Here is an 18,896-nt window from a genome sequence, read left to right on the forward strand (position 1 = left end):
TCAGTCCTAAAGTCCTACCTCTAGTTTGGATCTTTGCTCCGGTTCCAACTGATTATATTCATTGAGTGTACAAAACATTAAGAACTGCTGCTTTTTCCATAACATAGACTGACCAGGTGAATCCAGGTAAAAGATATGATCCCTTATTGATGTCACTTGTTAAATCCACTTTAATCAGTGTAGATGAAGGAGAGGAGACAGGGTAGAGAAGGATTTTTAAGCCTTCAGACAATTGAGACATGGATTGTGTATGTGTGCCATTCAGAGGGTGAATGGGCAAGACAAAATATTTAAATGCCTTTGAACAGGTTATGGCAGTAGGTGCCAGGCACACCGGTTTGTGTTAACCTCTAAGTCTTAGTTGTTTAACCTCTCTGGGCTAGGTGGGACGCAAGTCAACAGCCAGTTGAATCCTGTGGCGCGTTATTCAAATACCTTAGAAATGCTATTACTTCAATTTCTCAAACATATGACTATTTTACAGCATTTTAAAGACAAGACTCTCGTTAATCTAACCACATTGTCCGATTTCAAAAAGGCTTTTTACATTAGCAGGTGACTAGCATGTGACTAGCATTCCCACCGAACACTTCCGGTGAATTTACTAAATTACTCACGATAAACGTTCACAAAAAACATAACAATTATTTTAAGAATTATAGATACAGAACTCCTCTATGCACTCGATATGTCCGATTTTAAAATAGCTTTTCGGTGAAAGCACATTTTGCAATATTCTAAGTAGATAGCCCGGCATCACAGGGCTAGCTATTTAGACACCCAGCAAGTTTAGCACTCACCAAAGTCAGATTTACTATAAGAAAAATGTTATTACCTTTGCTGTCTTCGTCAGAATGCACTCCCAGGACTTCTACTTCAATAACAAATGTTGGTTTGGTCCCAAATAATCCATTGTTATATCCAAATAGCGGCGTTTTGTTCGTGCGTTCAAGACACTATCCGAAAAGGTAAATAAGGGTTACGAGCACGGCGCATTTCGTGACAAAAAAAATTCTAAATATTCCATTACCATACTTCGAAGCATGTCAACCGCTGTTTAAAATCAATTTTTATGCCATTTTTCTCGTAAAAAAGCGATAATATTCCGACCTGCAAATCGTTTTTTATTACAAAGAGAGTGAAAGTAAAAGCATGCTATCCCTTCATGCACGAGCCTCAGTCTGATGGCCCTCTGATAGAGCACTTGCCAAACGCGCTAGTGTGTTTCAGCCTGGGGCTGCCTCGATATCATTCAGCTTTTTCCCGGGTTCTGAGAGCCTATGGGAGCCGTAGGAAGTGTCACGTTACAGCAAAGATCCTCAGTCTTCAATAAAAAGAGCCAAGATGAACAAGAACTTGTCAGACAGGTCACTTCCTGTATGGAATCTTCTCAGGTTTTTGCCTGCCATATGAGTTCTGTTATACTCACAGACACCATTCAAACAGTTTTAGAAACTTTAGGGTGTTTTCTATCCAAAGCCAATAATGATATGCATATTCTAGTTACTGGGCAGGACTAGTAACCAGATTAAATCGGGTACGTTTTTTATCCGGCCGTGTAAATACTGCCCCCTAGCCCTAACAGGTTAAGAACTGCAACGCTGCTGTTTTTTTCACGTTCAACAGTTTCCCATGTGACTCAAGAATGGTCCACCACCCAAAGGACATCCAGCCAACGTGACTGTGGGAATCCTTTGAGTCAACATGGGCCAGCATCCCTGTGGAACGCTTTTGACGCTAACGTCCCACCTGGCCAACATCCAGTGAAATTGCGAGAGCCAAATTCAAAAACAGAAATACTCATTATAAAAATGAATGAAACATACAAGTGTTATACATCGGTTTAAAGATTAACGTCTTGTTAATCCAAACACAGTGTCAGATTTCAAAAAGACTTTACGGCGAAAGCATACCATGTGATTATCTGAGAACAGCGCCCAGCAGACAAATCATTACAAACAGTAACCAGCCAAGTAGACGAGTAACAAAAGTCAGAAATAGCGATAAAATTAATCACTTAACTTTGATGATCTTCATATGGTTAGAATCACAAAACTTCCAGTTACCCAATAAATGTTTGTTTTGTTCGATCAAGTCCCTCTTTATATCCAAAAACCTCTGTTTTGTTATCACGTTTTATTAAGTAAAACACTGTCTCAAACAACATCCAGTGAAATTGCAGTGTGAAACTCAACAAAACAGAAATTCTCATAATAAACATACATAAAAGATACAAGTGTTATACATCGGTTTAAAGATTAACTTCTTGTTAATCCAAACACAGTGTCAGATTTCAAAAAGACTTTACTGCGAAAGCAAACCATGTGATTATCTGAGAACAGCGCCCAGCAGACAAATCATTACAAACAGTAACCAGCCAAGTCGACGAGTAACAAAAGTCAGAAATAGCGATAAAATGTATCATTTACCTTTGATGATCTTCATATAGTTGCACTCCGAAGACTCCATGTTACACAATAAATGTTCGTTTTGTTCGATAATGTGCCTCTTTATGTCCAAAAACCTCAGTTTTGTTGGTGCGTTTTGTTCAGTAATCCAATGGAACAAAGTGCCTTCACAACAGACAGACAAAAAATCTAAAAAGTACCATAAGAATTCGTAGAAATATGTCAAACGATGTTTAAAATCAATCCTCAGGTTGTTTTTGTCATAAATAATCGATCATATTTCAACCGGACAATAACTTCGTCAATAGAAAAGGAAAACAAGAAAGGTCACGCGCTGGACTCATGTCTGTAAATTTCCACTGTCCTCATTGAAAGTGCTGTTTCTCCCTCATTTTTCAGAGTAAAAGCCTGAAACAATGCCTAAAGACTGGCCACATGCTGTGGAAGCCATAGAGATTGCGAACTGGGTCTTAAGTCTTTGTATGGTGGATAGGCTTTCAATGGAAAAACAGCCATTTCAAAATAAAAGCATTTCCTGGATGGATTTTCCTCAGGGTTTCGCCTGCCATATCAGTTCTGTTATACTCACAGACATTATCTTAACAGTTTTGGAAACTTTAGAGTGTGTTCTATCCAAATCTACCAATTATATGCATATCCTAGCTTCTGGACCTGAGTAGCAGGCAGTTTACTTTGGGCACGCTTTTCATCCAAAATTCCGAATGCTGCCCCCTACCCTAGTGAGGTTTACCTGTCTCCTCCCCTTCATCTACACTGATTGAAGTGGATTTAACAGGTGACATCAATAAGGGTTCATAGCTTTCACCTGGATTCACCTGATCAGTCTATGTCCTGGAAAGAGCAGGTGTCCTTAATGTTTTGTACACTCAGTGTACTTAGTAAGGCTGACCCCATTTAGTCGATTGGTCGATTGTTTGGTCGAAAGGCTGTTGGTCAACCAAGATTTTGTTAGTCAAGCAGTGGCAAATATATCAAAAAATGTTTATGTTCGTCTGATTCACGCCTGTCAGAGTGGACTAATCCATTGCGGAGGCCACGGGGTGACTCACCAGCAGTACATTTACTGTTAATTACCATCATTTCTAATCTACATTGTTTGTTTGTTTATGATCATTTCTGTTAATACATTCAATACATTATTATTCCAGTCTTATTGTTGTCATAGTAGGAGTGGAGACGTTGTTTGCAGAGTGCACAACCTAGGCTACACAAGTTTTGGTTTATTTTATTCTATTTATTCATTGTCAATTTATTAATTGTCTTTTATTTGTAGCGCTCCTGTCAATCAATGTTGAGTAAGGTCACGCACCTGATCATGCATAGAAGTACAGTAGGCTACCTGGCCTGCATGTCAATCAATGTTGAGTAAGGACACGCACCTGATCATGCATAGAAGTACAGTAGGCTACCTGGCCTTCATGTCAATCATTGTTGAGTAAGGTCACGCACCTGATCATGCATAGAAGTACAGTAGGCTTCCTGGCCTGCATGTCAATCAATGTTGAGTAAGGTCACGCACCTGATCATGCATAGAAGTATAGTAGGCTACCTGGCCTGCATGCAAATGTAGACCTATAAATACTCCCATTTGGGGATCTGATATTATTTATTGTCTTATTGTCTTAAGTCACCATCACTGTGGAGCTTTTCAAAGTATACTGAACAACAATATAAATGCAACATGTAAAGTGTTGGTTCCATGTTTCATGAGCTGAAATAAAACATCCCAGAAATGTTCCATATGCACAAAAAGCTTATTTCTCTCAAATTTTGTGCACAAATTTGTTTACATCGCTGTTAGGGAGCATCTCTCCTTTACCAAGATAATAAATCCACCTGAGAGGTGTAGCATATCAAGAAGTTGATTAAACAGCATGATCATTACACAGGTGCACCTTGTGCTTGGGACAATAAAAGGCAGATTATAATGTGCAGTTTTTTCACACAACACAATGCCACAGATGTCTCAAGTTTTGAGGGAGCATGCAATTGGCATGCTAACTTCAGGAATGTCCATCAGAGCTGTTGCCAGAGAAATCAATGTTAATTTCTCTACCATAAGCCGCTTCCAACATCGTTTTAGAGAATATGGCAGTACGTCCAACCACATCCGGCTTCTTCACCTGTAGGATCGTCTGAGACCAGCCACCCGGACAGCTGATGAGACTGAGGAGCTTCTTCACCTGTAGGATCGTCTGAGACCAGCCACCCGGACAGCTGATGAGACTGAGGAGCTTCTTCACCTGTAGGATCGTCTGAGACCAGCCACCCGGACAGCTGATGAGACTGAGGAGCTTCTTCACCTGTAGGATCGTCTGAGACCAGCCACCCGGACAGCTGATGAGACTGAGGAGCTTCTTCACCTGTAGGATCGTCTGAGACCAGCCACCCGGACAGCTGATGAGACTGAGGAGCTTCTTCACCTTGCGTTCATATTTTTGTTCAATATAATTTTTTCTCCTCTCAAACAGCAAGTAAACAAAGTCTGTTTTTACATCCACTGAGTATGACGATAGTTCCTCAAAGTAGCCTATTTTGAAAAATCTTTACAGCTCTCTCCCTTTTGTTAACCAATCAGCACAAAAGGGGTAAAAAAATGTATTGCTCTGTTCCAGTGGAAAGGTCAGAAGAAAAGCCAACCTGATTACTTCTTATCCCTTGTGCTAATAGCTTACAGCTGTGTCTGTCTGTCTGTCCAGAGCTCACTGGTGTGGGAAACAGAATATTTTATACAATGTTGCAAGTTTGCTAGTGTGAGCTTCAGGCCTGACCCCAGTTAATAGTTGATACAATGTTTCAAGTTCCTTCCAGACAGCCCATGTGTAGCCAATGTGATTTATAGGATATTTATTTTGATCAGGATATTTTCTACCTGCAGGCTGCGAGGTTTTTATTTGTTGGCTTTATGTACTGTATTTGTACCTATTGGAAAAGGCAATAGAAGTGACTTTTAGATTTGTATCATTTTCATTGAGCTAGAATGTTGATTAACCACATTACATTGATTTGAGATATGAATACTTTATTATAAATGAAATGAAACTGTTCCATGAAAATGTGCTGATGAAAATCATAACTGGCACTCAGATCAGTAGAAATGCTACGATAACTTTTCCAAATGGAAAAGGTTGCCGCCCGCTGGTGTAGCTTATCACCGGCAACTTCAGGAGTGTAATGGCAGAATCTGCGAACAGCAGTGGGAGGAGGAGGGTCTGGCTGGGAACAGGTTTTTTCCTTCTAGTGAGCCTATATTGATCTCTGGCTCCCTCTTTAGTACTGTGTCTTCATTTTAATCACAAGCTCAGTAGCCTACATATAGTTTATTTTATTCAATATGGAAAAATACACGTTTAAAAATGTCTACCAATCGATTGGTCGACCGAAATGTTCTTTAGTCGGGGTCAGCCCTAGTATTTAGTATTGTTTTATTTAAAAAGGAGAACGTTACTTTTTTTTATTCACTCAGTAGGATGGTCCTCTACTTCCTCCTCTGAGAAGCCTCCGCTGTTGTTTACAGACATGAAGATGTTGCAATTTCTTCTAGAGAAATGGCTTAACACCAAGTGCAAACTTGATTTTCATCTTTAAGCGGCTATGGGCTTGGCACCTCCAGCAAAGCAGTCTCAGTCTGTTCTGTTGAAAGAGATAGTGGTCGCTGCCCGTTAACCAGTAGAAATAAGGCTGAGGTTGAAAGATGGATGGATAGGTAGAGAGAAAAGAGAGAGGGATGAATAGGTAGAGAGAAAAGAGAGAGGGATGAATAGGTAGAGAGAATAGAGAGAGGGGTGGATAGGTAGAGAGAAAAGAGAGAGGGATGAATAGGTAGAGAAAAGAGAGAGGGTGGATAGGTAGAGAGAAAAGAGAGAGGGATGAATAGGTAGAGAGAATAGAGAGAGGGATGAATAGGTAGAGAGAAAAGAGAGAGGGGTGGATAGGTAGAGAGAAAAGAGAGAGGGGTGGATAGGTAGAGAGAAAAGAGAGAGGGATGAATAGGTAGAGAGAATAGAGAGAGGGATGAATAGGTAGAGAGAAAAGAGAGAGGGGTGGATAGGTAGAGAGAAAAGAGAGAGGGGTGGATAGGTAGAGAGAAAAGAGAGAGGGATGAATAGGTAGAGAGAATAGAGAGAGGGATGAATAGGTAGAGAGAAAAGAGAGAGGGGTGGATAGGTAGAGAGAAAAGAGAGAGGGATGAATAGGTAGAGAGAATAGAGAGAGGGATGAATAGGTAGAGAGAAAAGAGAGGGGGGATAGGTAGAGAGAAAAGAGAGAGGGTGGATAGGTAGAGAGAAAAGAGAGAGGGATGAATAGGTAGAGAGAATAGAGAGAGGGATGAATAGGTAGAGAGAAAAGAGAGAGGGGTGGATAGGTAGAGAGAAAAGAGAGAGGGATGAATAGGTAGAGAGAAAAGAGAGAGGGATGAATAGGTAGAGAGAAAAGAGAGAGGGGTGGATAGGTAGAGAGAAAAGAGAGAGGGATGAATAGGTAGAGAGAAAAGAGAGAGGGATGAATAGGTAGAGAGAAAAGAGAGAGGGATGAATAGGTAGAGAGAAAAGAGAGAGGGGTGGATAGGTAGAGAGAAAAGAGAGAGGGATGAATAGGTAGAGAGAATAGAGAGAGGGTGGATAGGTAGAGAGAAAAGAGAGAGGGATGAATAGGTAGAGAGAATAGAGAGAGGGATGAATAGGTAGAGAGAAAAGAGAGAGGGGTGGATAGGTAGAGAGAAAAGAGAGAGGGATGAATAGGTAGAGAGAAAAGAGAGAGGGATGAATAGGTAGAGAGAATAGAGAGAGGGATGAATAGGTAGAGAGAAAGAGAGAGGGTGGATAGGAGAGAGAAAGAGAGAGGGATGATAGGTAGAGAAAAGAGAGAGGGATGAATAGGTAGAGAGAAAAGAGAGGGGTGATAGGTAGAGAAAAAGAGAGAGGGATGAATAGGTAGAGAGAAAAGAGAGGGATGAATAGGTAGAGAGAAAAGAGAGAGGGATGAATAGGTAGAGAGAAAAGAGAGAGGGATGAATAGGTAGAGAGAAAAGAGAGAGGGATGAATAGGTAGAGAGAAAAGAGAGAGGGGTGGATAGGTAGAGAGAAAAGAGAGAGGGGTGGATAGGTAAGAGAAAAGAGAGAGGGTGGATAGGTAGAGAGAAAGAGAGAGGGATGAATAGGTAGAGAGAAAAGAGAGAGGGATGAATAGGTAGAGAGAAAAGAGAGAGGGGTGGACAGAGAAAAGAGAGAGGGGTGGACAGAGAAAAGAGAGAGGGGTGGACAGAGAAAAGAGAGAGGGATGATAGTAGAGAGAAAAGAGAGAGGGGTGGACAGAGAAAAGAGAGAGGGGTTGGATAGTAGAGAGAAAAGAGAGAGGGATAATAGTAGAGAGAAAAGAGAGAGGGATGAATAGGTAGAGAGAAAAAGAGAGAGGGGTGATAGGTAGAGAGAAAAGAGGAGAGGGGGTGGATAGTAAGAAGAGAAAAGAGAGAGGGATGGAATAGGTAGAGAGAAAAGAGAGAGGGGGAGAATAGGTAGAGAGAAAAGAGAGAGGGGTGGATAGGTAGAGAGAAAGAGAGAGGGGATGAATAGGTAGAGAGAATAGAGAGAGGGATGAATAGTAGAGAGAAAAGAGAGAGGGGGTGGATAGGTAGAGAGAAAGAGAGAGGGGATGAATAGGTAGAGAGAAAAGAGAGAGGGGATGAATAGGTAGAGAGAAAAGAGAGGAGGGGATGAATAGGTAGAGAGAAAAGAGAGAGGGGAGGAATAGGTAGAGAGACAAGAGAGAGGGGATAGGTAGAGAAAAGAGAGAGGGGTGAGGTAGAGAGAAAGAGAGAGGGATGATAGGTAGAGAGAATAGAGAGAGGGGGGATAGGTAAGAGAAAAGAGAGAGGGATGAATAGTAGAGAATAGAGAGGGATGAATAGGTAAGAGAAAAAGGAGGGGTGGAAGGTAGAGAGAAAAAGAGAGAGGGATGAATAGGTAGAGAGAAAAGAGAGAGGGATGAATAGGTAGAGAGAATAGGAGAGGGATGAATAGGTAAGAGAAAAGAGAGGGGTGGAGAGAGAAAGAGAGAGGGATGAATAGGTAGAGAGAAAGAGAGAGGATGAATAGTAAGAGAAAAGAGAGGGGTGGATAGGTAGAGAGAAAAGAGAGAGGGATGAATAGGTAGAGAGAATAGAGAGAGGGGTGGATAGGTAGAGAGAAAAGAGAGAGGGATGAATAGGTAGAGAGAATAGAGAGAGGGATGAATAGGTAGAGAAAAGAGAGAGGGTGGATAGGTAGAGAGAAAAGAGAGGGATGAATAGGTAGAGAGAAAGAGGAGGATGAATAGGTAGAGAAAAGAGAGGGATGAATAGGTAGAGAGAATAGAGAGAGGGGGGATAGGTAGAGAGAAAAGAAGAGGGGTGAATAGGGAGAGAAAAGAGAGAGGGATGAATAGGTAGAGAGAAAAGAGAGAGGGATGAATAGGTAGAGAGAAAAGAGAGAGGGGTGGATAGGTAGAGAGAAAAGAGAGAGGGATGAATAGGTAGAGAGAATAGAGAGAGGGATGAATAGGTAGAGAGAAAAGAGAGAGGGGTGGATAGGTAGAGAGAAAAGAGAGAGGGATGAATAGGTAGAGAGAAAAGAGTGAGGGGTGGATAGGTAGAGAGAAAAGAGAGAGGGATGAATAGGTAGAGAGAAAAGAGAGAGGGATGAATAGGTAGAGAGAAAGAGAGAGGGTGGATAGGTAGAGAGAATAGAGAGAGGGGTGGATAGGTAGAGAGAAAAGAGAGAGGGATGATAGGTAGAGAGAAAAGAGAGAGGGATGAATAGGTAGAGAGAAAAGAGAGAGGGGTGGATAGGTAGAGAGAAAAGAGAGAGGGGTGGATAGGTAGAGAGAAAGAGAGAGGGATGAATAGGTAGAGAGAAAAGAGAGAGGGGTGGATAGGTAGAGAGAAAAGAGAGAGGGGTGGATAGGTAGAGAGAAAAGAGAGAGGGATGAATAGGTAGAGAGAAAAGAGAGAGGGGTGGATAGGTAGAGAGAAAAGAGAGAGGGGTGGATAGGTAGAGAGAATAGAGAGAGGGGTGGATAGGTAGAGAGAAAAGAGAGAGGGGTGGATAGGTAGAGAGAATAGAGAGAGGGATGAATAGGTAGAGAGAATAGAGAGAGGGATGAATAGGTAGAGAGAATAGAGAGAGGGGTGGATAGGTAGAGAGAATAGAGAGAGGGATGAATAGGTAGAGAGAAAAGAGAGAGGGATGAATAGGTAGAGAGAAAAGAGAGAGGAGTGTTTCTGTCCAGAGTACCATGTGTTTATACTGGAGTTCTCTGAGTAGGGTCTGGCTGAGACACATCCTGCTACGCACGCACGCACGCACGCACGCACGCACGCACGCACGCACACACACACACACACACACACACACACACACACACACACACACACACACACACATACACACAGACATAAACTTTCACAGAAGGTGAAAGTGACCTAGATTTGCTAAATGGTACCAACTGCTGGACCTTCCAGAAATGGACTACATTGTAATCTACTCTATGTCACCCCATATAGAGTTGACGTGCTCTGTGAATGGGGAATGTATAGCTCTGACTGCTATTGGCTATCACTAGTAGCTTATCTTGGTGTGCTGAAGCCTGACGTATTATTGTATCAGTAGACCTGTATAAAACCTAGTGGACATGGAGCGGTCGTCATGGGTTGTGATCCCTCCATGCACACCCAAACATCTGGGCCAATGGTAGAGGAGAATGATAGAGGCTCTCCATGCTCCTTTCCTTGTGTGTCCTCTCCAGACCCAGTGCTGTCTGTCTGGGTTGGACCGACCCTGATGAGGGGGATTTTCCTGAGAAAGTCTTATGGAATGAAAAAAAACTAATAGTAAAAGCATGTTCCATTGGCTTTCTCTTTGTGTGTGTGTTTATGCGGTTATGTGTGTTTTACGAATTGTGCTCTTTCTAGCACACTGTAGGCATTGTGTCTTTCTTCTCTGATCATCAGAGAAGCTCTGTCTCTGGTATGGAAGTTTCCTGCACACAGGAGGGAGGCTGGGAGATCAGGAGAGAGGAGAGGTATAGAGGAGGAGAGAAGGAAGAGAGGGTAAGAGGAGGGAGAGGGAGGAATGACAGAAGAGAATCATGAAATTGTATTTGTCACATGCTTCGTAAACAACAGGTGTAGACTAACAGTAAAATGCTTACTTACAGGCCCTTCCCAACAATGCAGAGAGAAAGAAAATAGAGAAATAATAGAAAAGTAAAACAATACCAAAACATAATAATAAATATGCAATGAGTAACGATAACTTGGGGTAGCAGTACCGAGTGGATGTGCAGGGGTACGAGGTAATTAAGGTAGATATGTACATAGAACTAGAAATAAAGTGACAGATAATTAACAGTAGCACCAGTGTGTGTGATGAGACAAACGAGAGTGTGAAGAAGGTCAATGCAGATAGTCCAGGTAGCTACTTGGTTAACTGTTTAACTAACTATTCATCAGTCTTATGGCTTGGGTGTAGAAGCTGTTCAGGGTCCGGTCGGTTCCAGACTTGCAGTGCGGTAGCAGAGAGTACAGTCAATGACTTAGGTGGCTGGAGTCGTTGACAATTTTTAGGGGCTTCCTCTGACACCGCCTGGTATAGAGATTCTGGATGACAGGGAGCTCGGCACCAGTGATGTACTGGCCTGATCGCACTTCTCTCTGTAGCGCCTTGTGGTCGGATGCCAAGCAGTTGTCGTACCAAGCGGTGATGCAGCAAGTCAAGATGCTCTTAATGGTGCAGCTGTAGAACTTTTTGAGAATCTGAGCGCCAATGCCAAATCTTTTCAGCCTCCTGAGGAGGAAGAGGTGTTTTCGTCCTTTCTTCACGGCTGCGTTGGTGTGTGTGGACCATGATAGATCCTTAGTGATGTGGACACCGAGGAAGTTGAAGCTCTCGACCCGCTGCACTTTTGCCCCGTTGGTGTGCTCAGCCCTCTGTTTCCTGTAGTCCACCATCATCTCTTTTGTCTTGCTAACGTTGAGGGAGAGGTTGTTGTCCTGGCACCACACTGCCAGGTCTCTGACCTCTTCCCTAAAGGCCGTCTCATCGTTGTCGGTGATCAGGCCCACCACCGTTGTGTCTTCGGCAAACTTAACGATGGTGTTGAGGTCGTGCGCGGCTACGCAGTCGTGGGTGAACAGGGAGTACAGGAGGAGACTAAGCACGCACCCCTGAGGCACCCCCGTATTGATGGTCAGTGTGGCGGATGTGTTGTTGCCAATTCTCACCACCTGGGGGATGGCCCAACAGGAAGTCCAGGATCCAGTTGCAGAGGGAGGTGTTCAGTCCCAGGGTCCTTAGCTTAGTAATGAGTTTGGAGGGCACTATGGTGTTGAACGCTGAGCTGTAGTCTATGAATAGCATTCTCACACAGGTGTTCCTTTTGTCCAGGTGGGAAAGGGCAGTGTGGAGTGCAATAGAGGTTGCGTCATCTGTGGATCTGTTGGGTCGGTATGTGAATTGGAGTGGCTCCAGGGTTTCTGGGATGATGGTGTTGATGTGAGAGAAGAGAAGATTAGAGGAGAAGAGGAGGGAGAGAAAAGGAGGGAGAGAAAAGGAGGGAGAGAAGAGGAAGGAGAGAAGAGGAGGGAGAGAGAGCTATGGTGGAGTGTAGGGACATACAGACGAGAGAGCTATGGTGGAGTGTAGGGACATACAGACGAGAGAGCTATGGTGGAGTGTAGGGACATACTGCTGAGAGAGCTATGGTGGAGTGTAGGGACATACTGCTGAGAGAGCTATGGTGGAGTGTAGGGACATACAGACGAGAGAGCTATGGTGGAGTGTAGGGACATACTGCTGAGAGAGCTATGGTGGAGTGTAGGGATGACATTTTAATTATCATTTGAATTCTCATTTGAATTATCATTAAAACCGTGTTTGATTACCGCGGGTTGAAAAACTCACGGTAAATACTGTCCAGCATCAACCAAAGTTAGCAACAGTCTGACGCAGGCTCAGCATGCAACACGGGGTTTGTTTTGTGTCAAAACATGGAGGAAGGCAGTGACAGCGCTCAGGAGATTTTTCAGCCTTCTAAGATGACCAAATCTGAAGTGTGGTTGTATTTTGGGTTTTACAAGAGTGCTGAGGGAAACTTAACTGAAGATGGTCACCCTGTCTGCAGAACAAAAAAATAGCTGTGAAAGGTGGTAACATTTCAAATCTCTTGAGTCATCTTCGTGACCACCAACCACTACTTTATAGCGAATGCAAGGTAAGTTAACTTTTACCTCAATGCAGGATGTGGTTTGTCTGTCTAACTTGCTAATAGCTTGTCAATAATATAAACTGAAGCTTTCAGTGTTACCTACTCTTGTAAAAACACTACAAGTTGTTCTGCTGCTGTATGCATCGTGTGTCTGCAGACTATATTCTCCCATTGCACATGATAACACGTCATGTAGTTTAGACACCAACCAACACATTTTGTTCATTTAAAATCCGTCAGTCGACTTAGTTGTAAAAGTGTTCCAACAGGAGAAACACTATAGACTCCTATATAGACTTGTATTTATGTCAATTGTTGGGCTCATTGCCATTACTATCACTGTCTTCTAAAGACTCATTTGTATTTATGTCAATTGTGCATGGGGTCCTTGCATATAGTCAAATGCAACACATAAAATAGACTGTGTATGTGTGCGTGCGTGTGTGCGTGCGTGTGTGTGTGTGTGTGTGTTAATAATAATAATAAATTTTCTAATCCCTTGTTTACAGAGTGGGCGAGCAGCAGGCAAACCCAGTGATGCTACTGGTCCCTCCTCATCTACAGTTGTGACACAGACACTCAAACAAGCATTTAAAAGGCAGGCTGCTTATGCACCCACATCTAAAAATACTAAAGACCTCACTGCAGCCCTTTCATATTACATTGCAAAGGACATGATGCCATTTAAAATTGTTGAGAGGCCTGGCTTTCTTAGGCTGATGAAGGTTGCCGTGCCTCATTACAAAGTGGGTGCTGCTGATTTAGTTAGTTGTTTGTTTATTTGATTTGCTTACTTAAGTTTGTGTTCATTTAAACCTGCACTAGGGAAAATGTTACCATTCATGGCCACATGGGGCCATCTTTAATGTTAATGTTATTACTTAATGTTTATGCACATGTAACCGATGTGAAATGACTAGCTAGTTAGCGGTGGTGCGTGCTAATAGCGTTTCAATCGGTGACGTCACAAGCTCTGAGACCTTGAAGTAGTTGTTCCCCTTGCTCTGCAAGGGCTGTGGCTTTTGTGGAACGATCGGTAACGATGCTTCAAGGGTGGCTGTTGTTGTGTGCAGAGGGTCCCTGGTTGGAGCCCAGGTAGGGGCGAGGAGAGGGACGGAAGCTAAACTGTTACACACACAAAAAGTGCATAGTGCTGCTAATTTTATTTGTTGTTTGTTGGTTTTCATATAAAACTTGGTCAAATGATTTCAGTGTGTGTGTCAGTACTTTTTGAACATTTCCAGCACATTTTAACAATACAGCGATAACACTGATAACCGTGATCATTTGTCACTATAATCGTGATATGACATTTTCATACCGTTTCATCTCTAGTGGAGTGTTTCAAGAGAGTTCTTATGGGTCCAAATTGCTGCAGAAAACCCTAGATCTGTCACCGCCAGCTGTCCTGCCAGGTACCACAACGTCAAGTCCTCATGTTTTCCTGGGAGATGCAGCTTTCCCCCTACATGATAACCTCATGCTTCATTATCCAGGTACAGCATATTGATAATAGAATGTTGGAATCAATTTCAATTATTTCCCTTGTTACAGCATACATATATACTCTGTATGAGAAGTGCCATTTTATTAAGGCTTTTGGAATATGGTTCCTGTAAAATGGTATGGTGTTTTTTGTTTACCAAATATATAAGAGACATATATTCTTGTTACCTCGTATTCACAGGTGTCCATCTCCATAAACATGGGCTTACCTGGAACTACCACCACTCTCATACCTGGAACTACCACCACTCTCATACCTGGAACTACCACCACTCTCATACCTGTAATTACCACCACTCTCATACCTGGAACTACCACCACTCTCATACCTGGAACTACCACCACTCTCATACCTGGAACTACCACCACTCTCATACCTGGAACTACCACCACTCTCATACCTGTAATTACCACCACTCTCATACCTGGAACTACCACCACTCTCATACCTGGAACTACCACCACTCTCATACCTGGAACTACCACCACTCTCATACCTGGAACTACCACCACTCTCATACCTGGAACTACCACCACTCTCATACCTGGAACTACCACCACTCTCATTGTCGGCGAGTCAGAGAATGCATTAGGCATCATGGCTGAAAGGATGAGGAGGATTCTTGGTCTCACAGACTCACTGTGCACACAAAGTATTTTGTACTAAAATGTAGCCTTTTAATCTTGTTAATAAAATGAAACCTGATTCTGAGACGTCTCAGTGTGCAGTAATTTAGATTAGATTGAATTCCACCAGTAGAAGAAAGCCTGTAAAGTCTGGCACACAGCTCTTCTGTATGTTGTCAGCACTTGATGTTAGAATAGAATGCATTGAAACACCTTTAAGAAATGCCAACAGAGCTTTTTCAGCACACAAATAAACCTTTATTCTTGCTTCATGCTTCTGAAAGTAAACCACAATATAAGTGTCTGCTGAGAACAGACATGTAAACAAGTGTCTATGGCATAACATGTAAGAGTCTAGTGTCTAACTGGTGAGATGTCTGAACAACAGTTGTTCATTTCACTGTGGTCCCAGTCATGCAGTCCATTTCCTCTTCTTGAAGTCACGCAGCTGGTGATTGAATTCCTCCCGCAGTTTTGGTGAGAGTTCATCCATGAAATCAGCTATTGGTGCCAGGGCCCTGTGGAGAGGATGAGAAGAGGGGGGAAATTAGGAGTGTTTGGAGAGCAATGTGCATGGTAAGAAGAGGAGGAAAGAGGACAACAGAAGAGAGGAAAGGGGATCAGAGTAAAGTCTGAAATGATTTGTATTTATTTATCTCTGGGACAAGCTGGTGACTTGGTGCATGACGTTCTCCAGATCTTGAGATATGTCTTCAATCATTTGCAATGCCTTTGAGAGTGATGTGTCAAGGAATGAGTCTGCAGCTCTTTTCTCTCGTCTCACACCCCTGCTACTACTGCTGCTGCTGCTCTGTGGCATCGGTAAGAAGCAAGCTAGTGGAGTAGGTATTGGAGGTGGGCCCAGGATAGAGCTTCCCAGGTCCTGCATGGAGATTGTTTCTAATTTTACACTGCAACTCAGTGTGGGTAATGGGCTGGGGGACGATCAACAGCCAGTACTGGGGGCAGAGGTAGTGCTTGAGGCTGGTGAACAGCCAGTACTGGGGGCAGAGGTAGTGCTTGAGGCTGGTGAACAGCCAGTACTGGGGGCAGAGGTAGTGCTTGAGGCTGGTGAACAGCCAGTACTGGGGGCAGAGGTAGTGCTTGAGGCTGGTGAACAGCCAGTACTGGGGGCAGAGGTAGTGCTTGAGGCTGGTGAACAGCCAGTACTGGGGGCAGAGGTAGTGCTTGAGGCTGGTGAACAGCCAGTACTGGGGGCAGAGGTAGTGCTTGAGGCTGGTGAACAGCCAGTACTGGGGGCAGAGGTAGTGCTTGAGGCTAGTGAACAGCCAGTACTGGGGGCAGAGGTAGTGCTTGAGGCTGGTGAACAGCCAGTACTGGGGGCAGAGGTAGTGCTTGGGGGCAGAGAACAAAACCAGGTGCTGTCTCCATTCACTGGTGTTTGTGCCTTGAAAATAAAAAAGTAGAGGGCTACTCAGTTACACCAGCTCTGTCAGGAGGAATGGGCCAAAATTCGGAAGTAACTGAGTCAGGTTTGTAGGCCTCCTTGCTCGCACACGCTTTTTCGGTCTGCCCACAAATTTTCTATAGGATTGAGGTCAGGGCTATGTGATGGCCACTCCAATACCTTGACTTTGTCGTCCTTAAGCCATTTTGCCACAACTTTGGAAGTATGTTTGGGGTCATTGTCCATTTGGAAGACCCATTTGTGACCAAGCTTTAACTTCCTGACTGATGTCTTGACATGTTGCTTCAATATATCCACATGATTTTTCTCCTCATGATGCCATCTATTTTGTGAAGTGCACCAGTCCCTCCTGCAGCAAAGCACCCCCACCCGATGATGCTGCCACCCCCGTGTGTCACGTCCTGGCCAGTATAAGGGTTAATTAGTATTGTAGTTTGGTCAGGACGTGGCAGAGGGTATTTGTTTTATGTGGTTCAGGGTGGTGTGTTTGTTTAAAGGGTGTTTGATTTAGTATTTCCGGGTTTTTGGTTGATGGTCTATGTTTATGTGTTTCTATGTTGTGTTAATTGGGGTGGACTTCCAATTGAAGGCAGCTGTTTGGTGTTGCCTTTGATTGGAAGTCCTATATTAGTTGGGTGTGTTTGTTTGTCTATTGTGGGAGATTGTTCTGTGTTTAGCCTTGTGCCTTACCAGACTGTTTTTTGTCGATCGTATTTCTGTTTGTTATTTTGGTGTTCATTTTGATAGTTAATAAAAGTCAAGATGAGCCTGCACATACCTGCTGCGTTTTGGTCCTCCTTCACCGACGACAACCGTGACACCGTGCTTCACGGTTGGGTGTTCTTCGGCTTGCAAGCATCCCCATTTTTCCTCCAAACATAACGATGGTCATAATGGCCAAACAGTTCTATTTTTGTTTCATCAGACCAGAGGACATTTCTACAAAAAGTACGATCTTTGTCCCCATGTGCAGTTGTAAACCATAGTCTGGCATTTTTTATGGCAGTTTTGGAGCAGTGGCTTCTTCCTTGCTGAGCGGTCTTTCAGGTTATGTCGATATAGGACTCGTTTTACTGTGGATATAGATACTTTTGTACCTGTTTCCTCCAGCATCTTCACAAGATCCTTTGCTCTTGTTCTGGGATTGATTTGCACTTTTTCCACCAAAGTACGTTCATCTCTAGGAGACAGAACGCGTCTCCTTCCTGAGCGGTATGACGACTGCGTGGTCCCATGGTGTTTATACTTGCATACTGTTGTTTGTACAGATGAACGTGGTACCTTCAGGCGTTTGGAAATTGCTCCCAAGGATGAACCAGACTTGTGGAGGTCTACAATTTTTTCTTGGCTGATTTCTTTTGATTTTTCTATAATGTGAAGCAAAGAGGCCCTGAGTTTGAAGGTAGGCCTTGAAATACATCCACAGGTACACTTTCAATTGACTCAAATTATGTTGATTTGCCTATCAGAAGCTTCTAAAGCCATGACATCATTTTCTGGAATTGTCCAAGCTGTTTAAAGGCGCAGTCAACTTTGTGTATGTAAACTTCTGACCCACTGGAATTGTAATAAAGTGAATTATAAGTGAAATAATCTATCTGTAAACAATTGTTTGAAAAATGACTTGTGTCATTGTCACGTCCTGACGAGTATAAGGTGTTATTTGTTATTGTAGTTTGGTCAGGGCGTGGCAGGGGGTGTTTGTTTAGTCTGTTTCGGGGTTTTGGTTTATGTTCTATGTTTTCTATTTGTATGTGGTTTTTCTAGTTTTCTATTTCTATGTTGTGTTTTTTCAATGACCTCCAATTAGAGGCAGCTGGTTGTCGTTGTCTCTAATTGGAGGCCATATTTAAGTGTGTTTGTTTTCACTTGTGTTTGTGGGTGGTTGTTTCCGGTTTAGTCTGTGCACCTTACTGGACTGTTATCGTCGTTATTTTGTTTAAGTGTGGTTACCTTCAATAAATCGAAGATGAGCAATATACCCGCTGCATATTGGTCCGATGATTTCTCCTCTTCAGACTACGAAGTTTATGACAGTCATGCACGAAGTAGATGTCCTAACCGGCTTGCCAAAACTATAGTTTGTTAACAATAAATTTGTGGAGTGGTTGAAAAATGAATTTAAATGACTCCAACCTAAGTGTATGTAAACTTCCTACTTCAACTGTAGATCTGCAAGACCTCCTCCAGCCGAAAAAAAATTATCAAAGTAACATTATGCCTTGTCATTGCAGTCGCTGCACTCTTAATATACAGGATAACTATGTACTCTTAATATACAGGATAACTATGTACTCTTAATATACAGGATAACTATGTACTCTTAATATACAGGATAACTATGTACTCTTAATATACAGGATAACTATGTACTCTTAATATACAGGATAACTATGTACTCTTAAAGGCACAAAGTAGATGTCCTAACCGACTTGCCAAAACTATAGTTTGTTAACAAGAAATTTGTGGAGTGGTTGAAAAACGAGTTTTAATGACTCCAAGTGTATGTAAACTTCCGACTTCAACTGTAAGTGTAAACCAGGTAGGTTGGAGAGAAGAGGATGAGGGGAGAGTAGAGACTGAGATGTAAAGGGAGAAAGAGAGGGAGTGAGACAGAGATGGAGGAGGCGGTTGGTCGGTCAGGGGTGGAAGAGAGAACAAGG

At 42.9% G+C, this 18,896-nt stretch overlaps 2 protein-coding genes across 2 annotated transcripts in view; both read left to right on the plus strand.

Moving 5' to 3' along the window:
• LOC115168411 (FYVE, RhoGEF and PH domain-containing protein 3) overlaps positions 1 to 18,896 on the plus strand; it is a 203,998-nt gene that overhangs the window by 20,284 nt on the left and 164,818 nt on the right. The gene's annotated exons all lie outside the window — the stretch shown is intronic.
• Positions 13,755 to 14,889, plus strand: LOC115168412 (histidine-rich glycoprotein-like). The gene is made up of 2 exons (XM_029723657.1): positions 13,755 to 14,167; positions 14,359 to 14,889. Exons 1-2 carry the CDS (start codon positions 13,978 to 13,980, stop codon positions 14,781 to 14,783), a joined length of 615 nt encoding a protein of 204 aa, XP_029579517.1. The 5' UTR covers positions 13,755 to 13,977; the 3' UTR covers positions 14,784 to 14,889.

Source organism: Salmo trutta, chromosome 30 (genome assembly GCF_901001165.1).
Source record: "Salmo trutta chromosome 30, fSalTru1.1, whole genome shotgun sequence".
Taxonomy (NCBI): Eukaryota; Metazoa; Chordata; class Actinopteri; order Salmoniformes; family Salmonidae; genus Salmo; species Salmo trutta.